Source organism: Chlorocebus sabaeus, chromosome 8 (assembly GCF_047675955.1).
Source record: "Chlorocebus sabaeus isolate Y175 chromosome 8, mChlSab1.0.hap1, whole genome shotgun sequence".
In the NCBI taxonomy this organism is placed as follows: domain Eukaryota; kingdom Metazoa; phylum Chordata; class Mammalia; order Primates; family Cercopithecidae; genus Chlorocebus; species Chlorocebus sabaeus.
Window position 1 is genome coordinate 55,763,862 of NC_132911.1, and position 15,985 is coordinate 55,779,846.

Genomic DNA, 15,985 nt, shown 5'->3' on the forward strand with positions numbered 1-15,985 from the left:
AGTTGAATTTTATATGTTCTGTTAATGAGATTTTACTTCATCCCAAAAACAACGGGAGCCACTGAAGAACTCTTAAGAAGAATGGGCTAATCAAGTCTTTTTTTTTTTTTTTTTTTTCCAGAAAAGATGACTAGTTGCCCTTCAGAGATTTAGAAAGGGAAAGATTTGGGCAAAGAAATAAAGTTTTGTACAGGCAAGGATGATGGATATGGAGGATGGAAGGTAAGGCAGCACAATGGGGGTAGATAGGAGGGGAGTAGAGCAATGTTAACCTAGACCCTATAGGACTTAACAAGTAACTGGACACAGCAGGAGAGAAAGTGGGAGAAGGCCAATATGATGTGCAGATACTTAGTTTGGATGACTGTATGAGTCTGTCGTCATTTCCCAAAATAAGAAGCACATTTGAAGGGGAAAGTAAAGAGTGGGTTTGAAGGGAGAAAGATAATGAGTTAAATTTAAGTCACATTGAGTTTGAAGCTCCTGTGGGACATATCAGTGGAAATATTGAGTTAGAAATTGCATGTGTATGGATTGCGAAACATAAAACTAATTCAGGCTACAAATAAAGATTTGGGAGCTAGGAGCATCTACATGATGACTGATACCATGGAAGCAGATATGTTCCACCACAGGGAGGTGTAAAGTGGGAAAAGAGAACAGCACATGGGCAAGAACTCAGGGTGAAGGAGTCCGAGCAGGCAGGTCAGCAAATGGCACACCAGGAACATGCAGTGTCACTAACACCAAGGAGATCAGAGGGTGAGCAGTCAGTGCAGGAGACCATGAAGCCTCATGAAACATAATTAAACACAGAACGGTTCAATATATTTAACAACATGAGTGGCCTTCATCAAAAAACCGTTAGTAGAGTGGTAGGAATGGAGACTGGTTTGGAGTGAGTAGAAGTAAGTAAGAGCTAACTACATGGAGACAGAAAACTTGGCACACAAACCCTCCTCCCCCATGATCTGGTCCTTGTCAAACTTAATAGGCTTATTTCTCATAATGCTCCATTCAGGCCCTCCCATCCATTCATTAAAAGATACTTGCCACAACACAAACATACCAGACTGTTTGCTGAATTTTCTCACAATCCTCTCGCTCCTTCCATCAAGTCCAACCTGCCCCCCACCCCTTGTGGCTCCCCAAATAGACACGGCCCCTTTTCTCTTTGAGCTCCTACTGCATAATCCATCCTGGACACTAACCCAGGATGTGCTTGTGATTAAAACCCATATCTCAACCCCTGGAAGTTCCAGACCTATATGAATGTGACAGAATGCAGAAATTGCAAAAAATTCCTCCCATCCCTGATTCATACCCCTTTGCAAGGTGATTAAGCTGCTTCATCTACCAAAATATGGAGCCTGTTTCTCCAGTGCTGAATCACATCTATGTCATGGGTCTTGAATGGCCAAATGGGACACTGGCAAACATGACACAAGCAAGGCGTGGAAAGCACTCATCCCTGAGGATGCCAGGGATAAGGTAATTGTGTAAACAAGCACAATCTAGCTGGCTAGAGAAAGAGAAGCCACATGGAAAAGAAAAGCATCCCAGCTGATACTGAGAAATTGCCAGCTATGTGAATAAAGTCATTCTAGATCAGAAGGTCTGTGCCAACATAGACAAAAAAAACTGTCTCATTAGTCCATGAAACAATCATGAGAGATAAAAATGTTTGATTGTTTTAAGCCACTAAATTCTGCAGTGGTTTATTTCACAGCAAAAGTTGAGAGACTGGACAAAAAATCACAAGGAAATTGCACTCATTTTGTTAAGATTGTCAGTAAAACCCAGGGAGTAAGAGATTTCAGAACTGGTGAGCATTGTGTCCTTCAAGCTTACACTATTAAAGGTCACATTCTTCACTGGCACTTACTTGCCTACTATTTCAAAAAAAAAGTTTTTATCTATAGGATACAATAGGAATGGGGCAGACTCCCAATAAATTCAAAGAAACTGGAGAGAAATGGAAAAGGCCAATGCTGAGGATACAATTGCAAGTGACGCATTCAGCCAATAATCTAAGTAGGTGAGTTTGTGCAGAAGGAGCAGCATTCAGTAACAGGAGTTCATAAGGACAAAGCTGCTCAGAGCTGGGCTAGTAGGAAGAAGAAACTATAATTCAGATAAAATACTAAACTTAGAGAACAAGAACCATGGCCAGAAACAGAATCACAGATTTGAATATGGAATAAATTTCCTCTTTAAATGCTAGCAATTGATGCCTAGTTTATTGCAGACATGCACAGAGATGCATTTTGGAAACTTGTGAAATTATCAGTGCCCTTAAGTAACATGACTATTATCACATTTTGCATTACAGTGATTTGATATCATTATCAATGCCCGTAAGTAACAAGATCATTATCATTTGGATGTCAAGATGTTTCTGAATAAATAAATTTTATTTTGGAGTTTATCATTAGATTAAGTCAAATGGTTAAAAATAATGAACATTGCAATGCTATTCTTAAAGGTTGCTAAACCAAAGAAAAGGAGCTAAAGTTTAAGTGTCTGCTAAACCAAAGAAAAGGAGCATTTTGCTCTTAGATCTTCAATATGTCTTAGCTCTAAAATTCAGCTAACATTAAACGAATCACTATACCCAAAAATATTCTCAAACAATTGTATTTTTTTTAATTTGAAAGCACAACTTGTCTTAAGACATTCCAATTTATTTTTGCCCAAGGGGATCAGAGATACACTTTGGTTCAAAACACACTAGAATTTCAGATGAGTTTACAAATGCTTGTGTCTTAGGGGAAAAGCTATACTATCCTTTGTGTTTGACAGGATAAAACTGCAATTCTGTGGTATAAATAGCCTAATGAAAATTAACTTCCTGAATATACAAGCACTATAACAACTTTTTATAATATAAATACTTGTAATCTTTGGGAAAGTGCACACTATAAATAATTGATAAATACACATGTTGTTGAAACAACAGAGGCATTTAATAGTGTTATCATTCCTCTCTTAAGAATAATTACCTCAACATAACTAAGAGTGTTGATTAAGCAAATATCATGCATTTATTGAGTACCTTATGTTCATACATTTATTCAACAAATATTTAATGAGTAGTTCCTGTGTCCTAGATACTAATTCTGGATGCTGACATATGTAATAAATAAGGAGAGCATGGCCACCCGACCTCACATAATCCAATGGGGAAATAATAAAATAAATAATTTAACAAATAGATGAGAAAAAATAAACTTTTGTGGTATATGCAATAAATGAAATACACAGGACACCACGTTAGGGAGGAAAAGAGAAGTATTGGTTGACTTAAGGTGATTCCTAGAGGACATGACATTAAAGCTGGGACAAGAAAGGGAAAATAGTCAAGGAACAAACAAAAAAGCAGGACATGCCCAAGGTCGGAGAGTAGAAAGGCAGTGCTTACCATATTTGAAGAAATAAAAGAGCAGTGGATCAAGTATAAAGAGCAAAGAAAAGGTATAAAAACTTGCAGGTATTGTATGCATTGAATGGGTCTTCTAACTCATAACACTCTTTCTCTACAAAATTCCCTGGTTACTTGGCAATGTTACTGAAAACATGGTAAAATTTACTGCAGTGCGCACATGAATGTGTTCACCATGTACTGCATCACACATTTTTTATCCTTACCTTTTAAATAACATATCTTACAGAAGCCCAGACTTTTTTTTCACTTAATAACTAGTGTTTTTAGTTGGCCAGACCATTGATTAGAAGTTATGTGAAGTGATTTTTTGTTCTCACTCAGAGCAGAGAATACACTTGTGTATGTAACTGATCCAAGCCTCTGTAACATTGAACAATTGTCTTATTCAAAATTAATTTCCTGCTAATAACTGTGATTTTGCTATATTTCCTCATTGAATATTAGCGCAAGTGATGAGATTCCTTCTAAATTGGTTTTTGAAAAGCCATAAAGGTTCTTGTTTTGTTTTGTTTATTAATTTGTTTGTTTTACTATAAGAGAGTTACTCTTGACATGCCAATGAGTAGAGAACTACAGAGCAGGATTGAGATGAAACATAGGGAGAAAGTCAAGCTCCTTCACTAATGAGCAGCAGGCTTTGCACACCACCAAAATTTGAGGGATACTTAGTACTGTGTAAAATATGGAAATAAAGAATGGCATGTACCCACTGGGCATGTGCTATGGTTTTAATGTCCCCTCCAAAATTCATTGAAATTTAATTTCCAACGTAACTATGATAAGAGGCAGGACCTTGAAGAGGTGATTAGGTCATGAGGACTCTTCCCTCATGAATGGGTTAATGCCATTATCACAGGAGTGAGTTGGTTGTCACTGAAGTTTGGCCCTTTTTCTCTCTGTCTTGTGTGTGTGTTTGTTCTTCCACTATGTTATGACACAGCAAGAAGGCCCTCTCCAGATGCAACCCCTTAGTCTTGGAGCTCCCAGCCTCCAGAACCACGAGCCAAATAAACTTTTCTTTATAAATTACCCAGTCTGTAGTATTCTTTTATAGTAGCAGAAAATGAAGACAGAGAAGTGGTATTGAGAGGTGGATCTGTTGTTCTAACAGATACCAGAAAATGCAGAAGTAGCTTTGGAACTGGGTAATGGGTAAAGGCTAAGAGTCTGCAGGAGCAGGCTAGAAAAACCCTGGATTACCATGAACAGAATGTTAAGGGTGATTCTGTTAAGGGCTTATAAGAGGAATCTGTAGAAAAGGTATGGAATGTCTTAGATATTAAGTGGTCAGTCATGGCCAGAATGTTGATAAAAACATGGACAGTAAAGGCCATTCTCATGAGGTCTCAGACAGAAATGAAGAACAAGGTATTGGAAGCTGGATTAAAAGTCACCCTGTTATACAGTTGCAAAGAACTTGGCTGAATTGTGTTTGTGTCCTAGGACTTTATGGAATGAAGAACTTAAGGGTCATTAACTAAGATGTCTGATGCAAGAAATATCTAAGAAGTAGAGCATTCAGGTTGCTGCATAGCTACTTCTAACCACATACATTGAGATGCTAGAGGAAAAAAACTTGAAGATGGAATTTATAATTAAAAGGTAAAAAACAGAAAGATTTGGAAAATTTGCAGGCTGCACATGTAAAGAGTAAAGAAGCATGTGAAAGAGAGAATACTACGGGTGTGCCCAAGTGACCATTTGCTAAAGAGTTTACCACAGATAGTGATTCAGGTGCTATTCATCAAGTGAATAGGAAGAAGACCTCAAAGGCATTTCAGAGGCCTTCAAGTCTGCCTGTCCCATCACAGGCCCTGAGCTCTAGAAAAAATAGAATAGTTTCAGGGAATGGGCTCAAGGTACCTTCCATGGAATTGTTGCTCAGAGCCACATTGGGTCTCTGCTTCCTGTGTTCCACCACAGTGTGTGCCTCAGCCAACCCCATCTATAGCCTAAGTTGGTTCCTGCAGTGTGCATGCAGTAAGCCTTGACAGTGTCCACATGGTATAAGTCTCCAGGCTCACAGAATACAAGAGCTGTGGGAGTATGGCTCCCTTCACCTAGATTTCAAAGGATGTATCAAATAACCTGAGAGCCCAAGCAGAATCCTGCCACAGGTGGAGCCTCCACAGAGAGTGCTCACTAGGGCAAAGCCTTGTGGATCCATGGGATTGGGGCTGCCACTGAGACCCCAGAGCTATAGGGTCACCAGTGGAAACTCTGGCCTGGGAAGGTCGTAGGCATGAGACTCCAACCCAAGAGAACTGAAGCATGGGCTGAGCCCAGCAAAGACATGGGGTCGTGGCCACTTGAGGCTTTGGAGACCCAAATTCCCCAGTGTCCAGAAGGTGGCAAATGGAGTAAATTATTATTGTGGAAGTCTGAGGTTTAACATTGTTTTCCCTATTAGATTTTGGACCAACTTAGGGCCTCTTGCTTGTTTCTTTTTGCCTATCTCTCCCTTTTGTCATAGGAGTGTCTATCGTATGCAGGCACCATTGTCACATTTTGGAAGTAGATATCTTTTTTTAAATTTATTTCACAGGCTTACAGCTGGAGAGGAATTTGCCTCAGGATGAATCGCACTTTGAGTCTCACCCATATCCGATTCAGATGAGATTCTGGACTTTGGACTTTTGAGTTTGTGCTAAAATAAGTGAAGACTTTTGGAGCCACCGAGATGGAATAAATGTATTTTTGTATATAAGAAGGACACGAGTTTTGTGAGGCAAAGAGGCAGAATGCTACAGTTTAAATGTTTGTTTCCTCTAAAACTCATATTGAAATTTAATTGTCACTGTGATGATATTAAGAGGAGGGACTATTAAGAAGTGATTGGATCATGAGGGCTCTTCCCTCAGGAATGCAATAATGCCATTATCATGGAAGTGGATTAGTGATTGAGGGATTTCAGCCCCCTTTTTCTCCCTGTCTGTATGCTCATTTGTCCTTCCATCATGTTAGGATGCAACCCCTTGATCTTGGACTTCCCAGCCTCCAGAACAATGAGCCAAATAAACTTTTTTTAAAAAAATAATTACCTAGTCTGTGGTATTCTGTTACATCAGCAGAAAATTGACTAAGATGGTATGTTAGATTTGTTATGAAAGGTTAGGCGAGCAGATGGAATTGACTGACCTAAGAGGAAACTGAAACTTCAGGACTCAGTAATTACCAGAGCTGTGGGAGACCTCTATGTTAGGCTGACGTGTCTCAACTGAACACAGGCTTTGAGGCTCCTGACCTGAGGTTTAATAAGAATTTCAATGGTTTCGAATGATACTACAGTTGTATAAATTTCGTCAGAGCTAAAAACTGGAATGGTGTTCTTCTCTTCAAGAGAACAAATTTTTAGCAGTGTGCTTAATTAATCTACAAATGAACATATTTGTATAAAACTATTCATTATCACCTTAAAGGTGTAGCACTCACTCCAGCTGAGATAAAAGCCCTTGTAGTTTGTTTCTTCAGCCTCCAGCCTAACCATATCCAATCATGACCTCCCACCATTGACATTATCAAACACCAATGTTTCTGAGTCAAACAGGCAGTTGTTTAAAATATCTTTATTCCCATTTACCAATAATACACAAAAACCATGAAAATTGTCAGTGATCATATTTGTGACCTAATCTTTCCAAAATTTGGTTCTTACCCAAGTTTATTAAAGTTCCTAACTGTAATGTGTTCACTGGCTTTGGAAGGTCTTGGATGGATAAGTTGTTGGCATAAAGCTCCTTTAGCCAAAAAAAAAAAAAAAAAAAAAAAAAAGAAACCCTTTTTTGGGTGTATGGAATTTTTTACAATTACTGAGTAATTAAATTTGAATGCGAAATATTGGAACACTGTTTTGTTTTTATTTTTATCCAATTTAGAACTTGTGGCAGGAGAATTGTGCATATTCAAATGTTTTCAGACGTGCAACCTATTGAAAGCAATAATTTATTGCACTTCAGACATGTTCATATGTGAGTTTTATATATAGGTTGAAAGTGCTTTTCATGAAGGTAAAGAATTATTTTAATTTAAAGTAAACATGCACACAAAAAGGCAAAAATAGTCAATCAACACCATAAGCCATTGTTATTTTTTCTTATAACTTACAGATATTGTAAATTTTCAAGTCCTTCAAAAGCATTTCTGGAAATCTTTCTGATGTGGTTGTTGTTCAGCAGACTGAAAAAACAAAAACAAACAAATAATTCCCAAATGAGAAACAGATTCTGCAAACATCAAAATGGTTCTGCTAAGTATAGTTCTTTGCACAACAGAAAAATATTTACTGACATGGTTCACTAAATTTGGAAATTTATACTTTAATTCCCGATTCAAAAAAGTGATATAAAACATTAATTTGTCACAAAGACTTTTCAAAAATAATTTGTATTTATTAAATTACCCTAAAACATTACTAAAACAACATTGCAACCCAGAGATAAAATTCTTGTTTTCCTGAAGCACATCATCTAAAAGGAAAATTATCAACATAGCCACGGTAACAAAGGAACATATTCCTAAACAAACAGATGGAGAGTATTGAACACTCAGGCTTAAGCATCTTCCTTGGAAAAATAAGTATCACAGCTATTGGCATACAGTGGACTTTCATTGTGTATTTGTTAAACTGTCAAACCAAGAGTCAATTACACCATAGGAAGTGAGGCTCTTATTATAGTAGTATCCAACGGTCCAAAAATGATTTCTAAAAAATCCAGGGAGAAAAATAACAGGTGGCAGAAATAAATCGAATTTGAACAGTAAAACAAGTTACAGAAAATCAACTTTCAGTAACTTCAAAAACTTCAGAAAAAGCACTCTGGCAAATGAAAATTATAAATTTTTTTTCTGGTTAAAAACACTTAAAGTTTCTTTCAAATTTAAATTATTATGGCATGTCTAAATATAGAGGGAAAGTCTGCTAATTAGATTGGCACACATGTTCCTGAATATTCTATAATGTCTAAAACCCTCAAAACTTCTAAAAATCTACTGCGAAAGTCCAATGCTGGAGGATTCACTTTTAGTATATTATAAAATATTTGTTTTGTGGGGTTTTTGTATGAACGATTAGGAAAACAGAAGTGTTTTGGCCATTGGAGCGGATGATTATTTGAGTTGTTATGCAGAATTTCACAGGCAGCCTAGAGATCCCCAAGCTCATCTGTTCCTAACTGATTCACTGTAGGTCTCACTGTTAAATTCCCCAAACAGCATCTGAAGTGGCTGACACCTCACCTATGGCACCAGAGCCATTTCTCACCATTTGTGACTGCCTAGTGTCCTGGCCATTGGGAGGCAGAGCAACCAATCTACAGCCTGCATTGGAGCTGATGCCATACAGAGATAATGCCAATTTCATGGATAATTCTAAGCTTCAGTCAATGAGCCATTCAACTTTATAGTCCACCATGTGTTCAAGGAACTTTTAAATAGGCTGAAAGCAATATAACTAGTTAATGTGTAATTAATACCAGACACAAACCTTGTCCTGGGAGAATTTGCTGTTTAGGTACTCTCTCATTCTATTGTTCAAAATTAATTAATGCACCTCTGTTAGGTCTCCAAACCACCACCATGCAAATATATTTACTTGAAGAAATGACCATTCTGTCCCTCTTAGTCTATTAAATACAACATGCACCAATGCATGTAGAATAAACTATACGTGTGTATACATACATATGTGCATGTGTGTATGTAATTTGCACATCTGCTATGATGCGTGTATATGTGTGGTATGTGACACATGTATATATTCTCAACCTCATATTAATCACAGATCACAAAAAACAATCTGAGTGACTACTTTCTTAAATCTTCCAACGATGGTGCCTAGGAGAGAGAAATTGACTCATTTCATACAAAAGATGTCTTTGGGCATTAGTGTTAATTATCTTTCAAAGCCACAGTTAAGAAATGGAAAAGATATTACATACCATAATTAGTCTTTCTTCAGTACATTAAATGTGCTTGAAGCCTATGTTTCTGCATATTCTTTTATAGTTATTTAAATTTTAACAAAAATAAAACACAAGATTTCAAAAACTTACACTGAAGTTATGATGTGCATAACCTACAGTATGAGATCAAACAATTTAACTTGTTTTCTTGAAAATGTTTCTATTGCTGACAAGAAACCAATTCATTAAAATGGTTCACAGTTGAATGTATTTTCCAATCACAAGTACATATTTCTTGTCAAGTTTTATACAGAGCATTATGGTTTCCATCAAAATATCTTTATTATAATTTTAATGGTTGGAACCCTACCCAAGTAATGTTTTGGTTAAGTGGTTATAGAAACTGTCATTTATGTTATTTTGTTTTGTTATTCATAAAGAAAATGCATTCAAAATTTATGAGTGGGTCTGCTAAAATTCAGGGCATAAAACAATACCTAACTTTCTTTCATCAAAAATCAGCACAAGCTTAGGAAATTTGTGGCTGTATCCTATATCCTCATGACGCCCATGATGCCAAAGGAACAAAACAAAACAAAAAAGAAGCAAACAAAACCTGCGAGAAGAAAAAGTAAAAATGTTACAGGTTTTATTGAGAAAATAAAACAATTTCTGAAAACAGGAGATCTGAACATGATGATGATCAAACTTTTGGGGTAAAAGAGGAACCAGTAATAGACCAATGGTCCAGTTTATTAGCTGTATCTGTTTTTGCTGAAACACAAAGTCTTACCCAGAGTATGCCCACATACACTTGCATATTTACTATTATAGAAACGTATACTGTGTGGTTGGAAATATTTTATTAAAAACCAGTAAGTGACTGCTAGAAAAGATTAAGGCAATTTGCATAATCAGCAATTCATCAAAGTGTAAAATAAAAAATAAAAATAATAAAATTTATAAAGAAAAATAGAACTCTGTCCCATCTCACATGACATTTCTGCTGGGATAATGCCAACATTTACTCCACAAGTGAATCATTATCTCTACATAGAAATAAAAATAATATACTTTTTGTAAGTGGTAATAATGTTGGTCTGTTTCTGCTTGTTATGGTTATGCTTATTTTCATTTGGATACTCCAGAAATATGGTTCTGCTACTCTTAACATGAAAGGGTTGTGAACTTCATTTCTGTGCATACCAAAGTAAACATAGTATGAAATCTTCAATGAGCATAAATCATTATTCTGGAGTGATCTCGATAGTCACCAAGCAAGAGATTCATGGCAAAAGTCACTTATAGCTACCTTTGATTATCTGTCACAGCCACAGAAAAATATTTATATAATCATAAAGAATGCATAAATCATTTGCAATTCAAAACCATAAGAAAAAAAAAAGAGGAAAAGGAGAAAGGAGAGGAAAAGGAGAAAGGAAAGGAAAAGAAGTCAGGCTGATTTAAAGAACACAAATTTATTATTTTTTCAAACTTTTATTTTAGATTCAGGGGGCACATGTGCAGATACGTTACCTGGGTATATTGCATGCTTCTGAGGTTTCGAGTATGGATAATCCCATCACCTGGTACTGAGAATAGTACCAAATAGTTTTCCAGCCCTTGCCACCCTCCCTTCCTGTCTACTCTAGTAGTCTCCAGTGTCTATTGTTGCCCTCATTATGTCCATGAGTGTCCAATGTTTAGCTCCCACTTAAAAGTGAAAACATGTAGTATTTGTTTTGTTATTTGTTTTGTTTTTTGTTTTGTTTTGTTTTGTTTTTGGTTCCTGCATTAATTCACTTAGGATAATGACTTCCAGATGCATCCATGTTGTTGCAAGGAACATGATTTCATTCTTATGGCTGTGTAGTATTCCACAGTGTATATGTACCACACTTATCCAGTCCACCACTGATGGACACCTATGTTGATTCCATGATTTTGCTATGATGTAGACTGCTGTGATTAACATAGGAGCATATGTGTCTTTTTGGTAGAATGATTTGTTTTCTTTTTTATATATACCCAGTAATAGGATTGCTGGGTCAAATGGTAGTTCTGTTTTAAATTCTTTGAGCAATCTCCAACCTGCTTTCCACAGCGGCTGAACTAATTTACTTTCCCATCAACACTATAAAAGCATTCCCTTTTCTCCACAGCCTCATCCACAGCTGTTGCTTTTTTTACTTTTTAATAATAGCCATTCTGACTATTATTATAGAGGTAGTATCTTATTGTGGTTTTGATTTGCTTTTATCTGATGACTCGTGATGATGAGCATTTTATCGTACGTTTGTGAGCTACATGTATGCCTTCTTTTCAGATGTCTCTGTTCATGTCCTTTGCCTATTTCTGTTGAGGTTATTTGTTTTTTGCTTGTTCAATTGTTTAAGTTTCTTAAAGATTCTAGATAGTAGACCTTCATCAGATGCAGAGTTTGCAGATATTTCCTCCCATTCTGTAGGTTGTCTGTTTACTGTGTTTTTAGTTCTTTTGCTGTGCAGAAGCTCTTTATTTTTATTAGGTCCCACTTGCCGATTTTTGTTTTCTTTGCATTTGCTTTTGAGGGTTTAGTCAAAAATGTTCTCCCAATGCCCATGCCCAGATGGTATTTTGTAGGTTTTCTTCTAGAATTCTTAGAGTCTGAGGTCTTAGATTTAAATATTTAATCTATCTTTTGTTAATGTTTGTACACAGTGGAAGGTAGGGGTCAAGTTTCATTCTTCTACATATAGCTAGCCAGCGATTCTAGCACCATTTATTAAATAGGGAGTTTTTCCCCCATTGCTTATTTATGTCGACTTCATCAAAGATCAAATGATTGTAGGTGTGTGGCCTTATTTCAGGGCTCTGTATTCTGTTCCAGTGGTCTATGTGTCTGTTTTTGTAACAGTACAATGCTGTTTTGGTTACTGTAGCCTTCTAATATAGTTTGAAGTTGGGTAATGTGATGCCTCTGACTTTGTACTTTTTTAAAGATTGCTTTGGTTATTGGGGCTATTTGGGGTTTCATATACATTTTACAATAGTTTTTTCCAATTCTGTGAAAAACTACACTGGTAGTTCGCTAGGAATAGCATTGACTCTATCGATCACTTTGAGCAGAACGTCCATTTTAACGGATATTGATTCTTCCAATCCATGAGTATGGAATATTTTTCCATTTGTTTGTGCCATCTATGATTTCTTTTAGCAGTTTTTTGTTTCGTTTTCCTTGTACAGGTCTTTCACTTCCTTTGTTAGATATATCTCTAAGTATTTGTGTGTGTGTGTGTGTGTGTGTGTGTGTGTGTGGTGTATGTCTACTGTAAATAGTACTGCACTCTTTTTTTTTTTTTTTTTTTTTTGGCTTTTTTTCTTTTTTCTTTTTTTTTTTTTTTTTTTTTTTGAGATGGAGTTTCACTCTTGTTGCCCATACTGGAGTGCAATGGTGTGATCTTAGCTCACTGCAACCTCCACCTCCCAGGTTCAAGCAAGTTTCCTGCCTTAGCCTCCCGAGTAGCTGGGATTACAGGCATGTGCCACCATGCCTGGCTAATTTTGTATTTTTAGTAGAGAAGGGGTTTCTCCATGTTGGTCAGGCTGGTTTCGAACTCCCGATCTCAGGTGATCCGCCTGCCTTGGCCTCCCAAAGTTCTGGGATTACAGGCATGAGCCACTGCACCCAGCCTAGGATTGCATTCTTAATTTGGCTGTCAGCTTGAATGTAATTTGTGTATAAAAATGTTGTTACTACTTATTGCATGTTTATTTTGTATCCTGAAATTTGTTGAAGTTGTTTATCAGTTTCAGAAGGCTTATGGTGGAATTTTTAGACTTTTAAGGCATAAAATCATATTGTCCACAAAGAGAAGTAGTTCTCCTTTTTTTCCTATTTTGATGCCTTTTATTTCTTTCTCTTGCCTGATTGCTTTTACTAGCACCTTTAGTACTATTTTGAATAGGGATGATGGGAGTTGGCATCCTTGTCTTATTCCAGTTCTCAAAGAGAAAGCTTCCAATTTTTGTCTGTGAAGTATGATGTTGGCTGTGAGCTTATCATAGATGGCTTATTATTTTGAGGTATGTTCCTTCAATGCCTTGTTTCTTGAGAGTTTTCATTATGAAGAGACATTGAATTTCATCAAAAGCTCTTTCTGCATTTATTGAGATGATCATATGGTTTTTCTTTTTTAATTCTGCTTATATGGTGAATCAAATTCTCACATTTATTGATTTTCATATGCTGAACCAATCTTGAATCCCAGAAATGAAGCATATGTGATTACGGCAAACTAATTTTTTGATGTGCTGCTGGATTCAGTTTGCTAGTATTTTGTTGAGGAATTTTATATCTATATTCACTAGGGATATTGGTCTGTAATTTCATTTTTTATTGTACTTTTGTATCAAGGTGATGCTGGCCCCTAAGAGTGAGTTAGGCAAACAAGCCTCTTCGATTTTCTAACATAAGTTTGAGTAGAATTGGTGTCAACTCTTCTTTGTACATCTGGTAGCATTCGGCTGTGAATCCGTTTGGTACAAGGCTTATTTTTTACAGGTTTTTATTACTGATTCAATTTTGGAAGTTGATATTCATCCATTCAGCATTTCAATTTTTTCCTGATTCAATCTTGGGAGATTTATCCTTACAGGAATTTATCAATTTCCTCTAGATTTTCTGGTTTGTATGTATAGAGGTGTTCAAAACAGTCTCTGAGGATCTTTTGTATTTCTGTAGGATTGATTGTAATGTCTGCTTTGTCATTTCTGATTGTGCTAATTTGGATCTTCTCTTTTTCTCTTTGTTAATCTAGCTAGAGGTCTATCCATCTTGTTTGTCTTTTTGAACAACCAACTTTTGATTTTGTTGATTCTTTGTATGGATTTGGGGTCTCAGTTTTATTCATTTCTGCTTTGATTTTATTTACTTCTTTTCTCCTGCTAGTTCTGGGGTTAGTTTGTTCTTGTTTTTCTCATTTTTCCAGGTGTGATGTCAGATTGTTAATTTGAGATCTTCCTAATTTTTCGAGGTAGGCATTTATTGCTCTCAACTTTCCTCTTAACATTGCTTTTATTGCATCCCAGAGATTTTGATATGTTATGTATCTGTTTTTATTTATTTCCAATAATTTTTTGATTTCTGATTCATTGTTTACCCAAAGTCATTCAGAAATAAGTTGTTTAATTTCCATGTAAGGGTATGGTTTTGAGAGATCTTTTTGAAATTGACTTATATTTTTATTCCACTGTGGCCCAAGAGTATGATTGGTATAATTTTGATTCTTTTAAAATGTATTGATACTTGCTTTATGGCCAAACATATGGTCAATCTTGGAGTATGCTCCATGTGCAGATGAGAGAATATATATTCTGTGGTTGATCCATGGAGTATTCTGTAATGTTTATTAGGTTTAACTGGCCAAGTGTTGTGTTTAAGTCCATAGTTTTTTTTGTTAATTTTCCATCTTGATGGTCTGTCCGATGTTGTCATTGAGTGTTGAAGTTCATAACTATTACTATGTGGCTAAGTCATTTTAGATCTAGAAATACTTGTTTTATAAATCTGGGTGCTCCAATGTTGGGTGTGCATATATTTAGGATAGTTAAGTCTTCTTGTTGAAGTGAACCCTTTGTCATTATGTAATGCCCTTCTTTGTCTTTTACTGTTGTTGATTTAATCTCTGTTTTATCTGATATAAGAACAGCAACTCCTGCTTTTTTTTCCATTTGCATGGCAGATTTCTCACTAACCCTCTCCTTTGAGACTATTGGTGTCATTATGTGTGAGTTGAATCTCTTGAAGACAGCAGATGGATGGGTCCTCTTTTTTTATCCAACTTGCCACTCTGTGCCTTTAAAGTAGGGCATTTAGAACATGTATATTCAAGTTTAATATTCATATGTAAGAGTTTGACCCTATTACAAAATTGTTAGCTGTTTGCTTTGCAGTAGCTTCTAATGCGGTTTTTTTTTTTTTTTTTTTTAAACATATAGGGTCTGCAGGCTATGCACTTAAGTGTGTTTTATGGTAGCAGGTATCATTCTTTTGTTTCCATATTTAGAACTTCATCAAGAATCTCACATAAGGCTGGTCTAGTGGTGATGAGTCCCCTTAGCTCTTGCTTGTCTGGAAAAGGTTTTATTTCTCCTTCATTTATGAAGCTTAGCTTGGTGGGATATGAAATTCTTGGTTGGAATCTCTTTTCTTTAAGAATGCTGAAAATAGACCCCCAAACTCTCCTTACTTGTAAGGCTGTTAGCCTGATGGGCTTCCCTTTGTATGTGATTTTTTTTCTTTTCTTGAGCATTGACTTCAGACAGTCTGGTGACTATATTCCTTGGTGATGTTTGTTTCGTGTAGTATCTCACAGGTGTGCTCTAGATTTTTTTATCTAGATGTCTATATCTCCAACTAGATTAAGGAAGTTTCCTTGAATTATTCCCTCAAGTTTATTTTCCACGTTGTTTGCTTTTTCTCCTTCTCTTTCAGGAATACCAATAATTCATAGTTTATTTTGATTTACATAATCCCATATTTCTTAAAGACTTCATTTGTTTAAACATTTATTTCCTTTTTTAAATCAGATTATGTTAATTCAAAAGACCAGTCTTCAGGCTCTGAAATTCTTTTATCTGCTTAGTCCACATGAATTTA

At 36.1% G+C, this 15,985-nt stretch overlaps 1 protein-coding gene across 1 annotated transcript in view; it reads right to left on the reverse strand.

Annotated features, from left to right (window-relative positions):
* PXDNL (peroxidasin like) overlaps nucleotides 1–15,985 on the reverse strand; it is a 508,882-nt gene that overhangs the window by 269,312 nt on the left and 223,585 nt on the right. The window contains exon 3 of the mRNA XM_073018080.1: nucleotides 7,550–7,621. Coding sequence (XP_072874181.1) covers nucleotides 7,550–7,621 — 72 coding nt within the window. The remainder of the gene's footprint in view (nucleotides 1–7,549; nucleotides 7,622–15,985) is intronic.